This window comes from Nanorana parkeri, unplaced genomic scaffold, assembly GCF_000935625.1.
Source record: "Nanorana parkeri isolate BGI_ZX_2015 unplaced genomic scaffold, ASM93562v1 scaffold251, whole genome shotgun sequence".
NCBI lineage: Eukaryota > Metazoa > Chordata > Amphibia > Anura > Dicroglossidae > Nanorana > Nanorana parkeri.
This window is the reverse complement of record NW_017306519.1, coordinates 739,863-745,322: the sequence shown is the minus strand read 5'-3', so window position 1 is coordinate 745,322 and position 5,460 is coordinate 739,863. Positions and strand designations below refer to the sequence as shown.

At 43.2% G+C, this 5,460-nt stretch overlaps 1 protein-coding gene across 1 annotated transcript in view; it reads right to left on the bottom strand.

Moving 5' to 3' along the window:
* The window catches only part of TRAF2 (TNF receptor associated factor 2), a 30,659-nt gene that overhangs the window by 16,336 nt on the left and 8,863 nt on the right, over nucleotides 1-5,460 (bottom strand). The window contains exon 4 of the mRNA XM_018556759.1: nucleotides 300-461. Within this exon, the coding sequence (XP_018412261.1) occupies nucleotides 300-461 (162 nt within the window). The remainder of the gene's footprint in view (nucleotides 1-299; nucleotides 462-5,460) is intronic.

Below are 5,460 nucleotides of genomic sequence, written 5' to 3'. Positions count from 1 at the left end.
CCCCCCCAAGAAGAAACAAATTAGATTTTTTTTTTTACATTTAGACAAGGGAAAAAAAAAAAAAAAAAAAAAAAAAAAAAGTTTACTACTGGTGATTTCTGTAGGCCTGGGTCAATTACCTCACAGACATTGCAGGCACTCCCATTGTCGGCTTAATCTGGAATTTCAGCTGGTGGGAAACTTTATTAAAAATAAGGAAAAGCATGTAATCGCACATATTATGCTTTAAAATAGATCTTTAGCAAGTTTTCAAGAAGTCTTACGTGGGAATGAAAAACGACAGGAAAACCACGTTGTACCTTGATGTCCGGAAAGTAGAAGGAAAGCTTGCAGTATCTGCAGTTCAGTTTCCGCTCTGGGCACTCACGTTCATTATGCCATTCCTTCTCGCTGAATCTGATAAGCTGTTTGCATGCTGGGCAGGGCACTAACATGAACGGACACCTTCCTTCATGGGTGACCTGGAAAGAGAAAACCTGTTGCTGAATATCTAGAGCACAGCCTGTCACATGTAAACACCAGAGGTGGAGCTGTGGGTGGAGTGGTATGCAGAGAGAGATAAAAACCCTAATGCCTCTGCACAAGTCTTGTGGTCTGAATGTCAGACTTTTGTAAAAGCCCGTAATCCTATTTTATAGACCCTTCCTGCAGTGTAAGGACTCAGGGCCCTTGCAGATGAATCTGCACGTAGTTGCAAACATTTATGATGAACCCCACTGCATGCATATTCACATTTTAAAACACATTTTAAACCTGCCTCTGAGGGCAATTTATTTTCAGGCGTTATGCAAAGGGGTCTTCAGGGGCAGGGTTACACCAGTGTGGATATGCCCTGGACCTGTATAGAACCCTGCAGCTAACCCATCATGCTGCACTATGTGCCAAGGTGGGCATCTAACGAAGGCACTAGTGCCCGAAAAGCTACATCACAGGCTGGCCCCGCATCTTCTGTAGATGTCCTTGTGTGGTCCATGCAAAGCCCCCAAATAATCCACCATGGGGCACTGAACTAGAAGAAATTGCACATGGCCCTGTGCAGCAAAGCAATTTGATTGAAGACATCATAAAAGGTAAGACTAAACTATACAACATTCTCTCAGGGAGAGAAAAACATCAATCACCTAAGGACATTAGCAAAAAATTGAGGATTTCCTGTTTTAGGAGAGGTTATACAGGGTCCTAAAACTCTGGCCTGTGTCCAGTCACTTGGTGATGCCGCCATATTACCCAGTCGTCTTTGACTCTGCCTGTGTCCTGTACAGTGCAATCAAGAAAATCAAGGATAGAGCTTTCCGATGGTGGGGAGGAGCATTTTTGTGTGTTTAACATTTATTTCCATCTGCCTGATGTGCACGTTAAAGTTACTCTCTCCACCTTGAAAGAGTAACATCTGGTGTGTGGACATGTTTCTGATGTAGAAGATTCTTCATCAGCAGTAGCCCTTCTAAACAGTGAAGGCTGGCAGTGTTGGTGGGAAGACAGGTACATATTGAGTCTACTTTACAGGGAGGCATTTATTCCCAATACTTTTAAGGACAGCCGCTCTGCAGCAATAAGATGGTGAACAGGGCACTTTAATTCACAAGTATACCTTTAACCTAAACTGCAGATCATAAAATGATAAGGATCGTGTCATGCTATGGATCGTTGGCAGATATCTATCCTACACCTTCACCTTTAAAGCCTAAAGAAGTGTGTGAGTGTGTGTGTGTGTGTGTGTGTGTGTGTGTGTGTGTGTGTGTGTGGCGATACCGTGAAAATCTAAGCGCACGAATGGCCGGCACACTTAAAGTTACAGATTTTGTAATTTACTAAGCTCCAAGCTGCAACAACATTGTGCAGCAACATAGAAAAAAAAACAAAAAAAGGAAAAAAACTTAGACATTGCTCAAGGAAAAAGGGATGTTCCAACACAGGGGCAGTGTTCCTAGAAATGCTTACAGTTGTGGGACCTGTCAGGGCTGGCACCTCCTTCATTACTATTTCTAATGAAATAAAAGTAAACCACCACAGAGTTTTAGTCATAACCACTACTGAACCACTTGTCAAGTACATACTTGTACCACCTATCACATATATATCTTTATAATAGACAGTTTGGTGCTGTAGTTGTTGGTTTGTTTTGGTTTTGTGAGGTTACTAGCGGAGACAACTGGACTGAAACATATTAGTAATTTCCTGCTGATGACTAATACTGTGATGATACACCAATTACCCTAGGTATACCCATGATTAACCGCTTCTATGATTGTCAACAGCATATTAATCTATCAACATCAACCTTATAAACACACATTCTAGGACATGCTGATGGGCACTTTGTATGTGAAGTTGTGTTTATATATTAGTACAACAAAAATTACATGGTTAAAAAAATAAAAAAAAGGATAACGTGAACTTAGAACCGTCCCCTTGATCTATCAGCTTCATACCAGTGGTCCTGTCACCTTGATCTATCACCTTGATACCAGTGGTCATGTCACCTTGATACCAGTGGTCCAGAGACCCGTTCATGACCACTGTGCAGAGTAGAATAAATATGCTCTTGCCTCCACACACTGCTTCCTTGCTGTCCGGATGAGCGAGTTGCTGATGGAAACACAGCAAAATGTCACTAGCCACCAATGGCTCACTCATCCAGCCAGAAAGGAAGCTGGTTGCTGGCCAGTTGGGTTAAGGCAGCAATGACAATCAGCAGATTTCTCTCAAGGCAGTTTTCTTTTTAGAAGGTTATAAATTCAGGGACATTTTACCTGATATTTCAGGGTCACAAGAAGCAGGGAGAACAGGACCAACTAAAGCTCAGAGAGCTTCTCTTTAATTAATAAATAAAAATAAAAAAACCAAACAAAACCAAAAGATCAAGGAGAAACTTCAATATTTCTCAAATCAGAAAAGGAAAACCGTCCTAGAAGCACACTTGCTAGCAACTGCTCAAACCTGAAAGTAAATTATATTTCAAGCTGAGCAAGGAGGGGCATGAAACAGAAAAAGAGACGGGTATTTATAATAAATATAGCTAGCAGAATGATTATACTCCCGCCATACTGTCTGCTGTAGTTTAGGGACTTTCCACAATGCTGGCCTGGCGCGGAGCCAGGGACTTCCCAAACCTGCTGCATGACCAGTTTTGTTTTCCTCACTGTAGACAGCAGTGTTTTTATGTCCACAGATTATCCATTTACTAGGGTGACATGGACTATTGTATGTATACAAAAAAAAAGTCCAGTATATATAGCACCATAATGGTATAACTGACACTGTACGTAACAAAGAATTCCAGTCTATGTAATATATGCTGCATAGCTGCCAACAAAACCTTCCGGAACTGCAGCCAAATGAAATTTTGAAACCAAGAAAAAATATTTTTTACTTTATTTTTTTTGTATTTATTCAATAAATATTATTTTTTAACTTCTTTACTGGTCGGGGGCTCTGAGAAATATCAGGGGTCTGTTAAGATAAAGTAGAAAAGGAATCCGCTATACTAAACATACTTTGTCCTCAAAGATTTACAAACAGTGAGCCATCAGTTGATCCTGACTCGCTCTCACAGGAGGCTGAGCCAGCAGTGTGAGCAGGAGAGCTTGGTTTCCTTGACAGCCGACTCCTCCCCACCATGCTGGCTCAGCCTCCTGTGACTCCGCCCCCGCACCGCTCTCCATCCTGATTTGTTACAGGAGGCTGAGCGGGGCAGTGCAGGAGGAGAGCTCAGCCTTTTGCGAGAACAACAATGACAGCGCACTCCTCTCCCGCCCAGTCTCCTGACAGTTTCTCTCCTCCCCACTTCACGCTGTGCAGTGTCAGAGGGGACACAGAGCGGCGCACAGCAGGGAGCAGAGAAACTAGGGGTGCACTGCAATTGCAGCCGAAAGATGGTACTTTGCAAAGTGCCATTTTCAGTCGATCTGTTTCAGTGGCCAAAATTTTGGTGCATCTCTAGTTATACCCCTGTCAGCTTTTATTACGCACCATCTGTGTCCCACTTAGGAGATTTCCCTTCACTTCCTGTCCAATAGCTACAACAGAAAGTCCCTGGTGGTCAGCAGTAATGAATAGATAGGTCACCCGCACTCAGCGATTCAACGTGCAAATAAAAATGTTATTGCAAAATGACATCACATAGGTCAATAAGCCAAAGTTTTAGGGCCACACAGGGTACCGTCCTCAAGGCAACAGTCACAGTTGGGTCACTGTGTTGCCACGAGGAAGGGCCCCTGCGTGGATTGCAATAAAACCAATTTTATTTGCACACTGAGCCATTGAGTGCTGGTGATCTATTTATACACTACGAGCACCTTCTCCATTGTTCATAGCGCTGTATGGTATGAGGCTAGAATCTACATTGATTTGTGGTGGTCAGCAGGCTCACCAGAGCTAGTGTCCCCATTGGAAGATTTCTTCTTTATTTCTGTCCTAGTGACCACTCAAAATTTGGAATGTTCTTTCACTTTTCATTTTCACTGATAATGGTCACCCGGGTAAACAGAGGGGGTGAATCTCACTAATGGGGAGGTATAAAACAAAACAAAAAAACCTGACAGGTGTTCTAAGGGGGGAGGGGGGTCTAATCCCTCTTCACTCTATACAGTTGCACTTTCATGTCTGAAACCTGAGAGAGCGGCCAATATGCAAATTAGCTAATCTGCATAGCCAAATCCCATAATCAATTGTGATCTTTGCCCGTTCTGCTCCAGGATCATTGGGAGGAGCCAGTGGGAGGGCTCCCATGTCTGCTCCCACCATCTCCTGCTGAAACCCCATAGTCTGTTTAAACAGCCCCGATGCTGGCGACGTACACTGTACGTCGTCAGTCACGAAGGGGTTAAAAGGGAGGTGAAGGAGATCCTTTTGACATGCTTCACTGGGGATATCCAACATACCAAGGATTGTGCAGTGCATTGACTATGGATTGAAGTCTTCAAGAAGTACTGAGAGGTACTCTTCTCTTGCCTCCTCATCTGTGCCCTGAGTGGAGTGGGACCCACGGGGAATGTGGTAGTGATGACATTTTAAAAGAGTTTTATCATATGTGGCCTTTTCCTGAGAAAGCGGTCGTGATTGTGAAACGCGTCGAGAAGAAAAAAAAGACAAATGAGCTATTTTCCCAAAACGGAACCTTGTCAAATACATACTGTATGAAGGATCATGCCATCATACATGAAAGACATTGAAGTTATACTGTCCTCACTCTAAAGGAAATATATTAAACACGGATGTTCTGGGAAGTTGGGGCTATGTTACTATACAAAACAGCCTTTTAATAAGTGCTTCTTAAACGAATATCGCACTGGATATTTTAAAGCATGTAATAAATGTTTGCATTTTTAATACATCAGTGCAGCTGATTCTAGAGCAGGGGTCTTAAAGTACCGGCCCACGGCCCAACTCCGGCCCGCGAGCCGGTACTATGTGGCCTGCAGCCAGCTGACAAGTCGGGCACATGGTCACGGACCATGT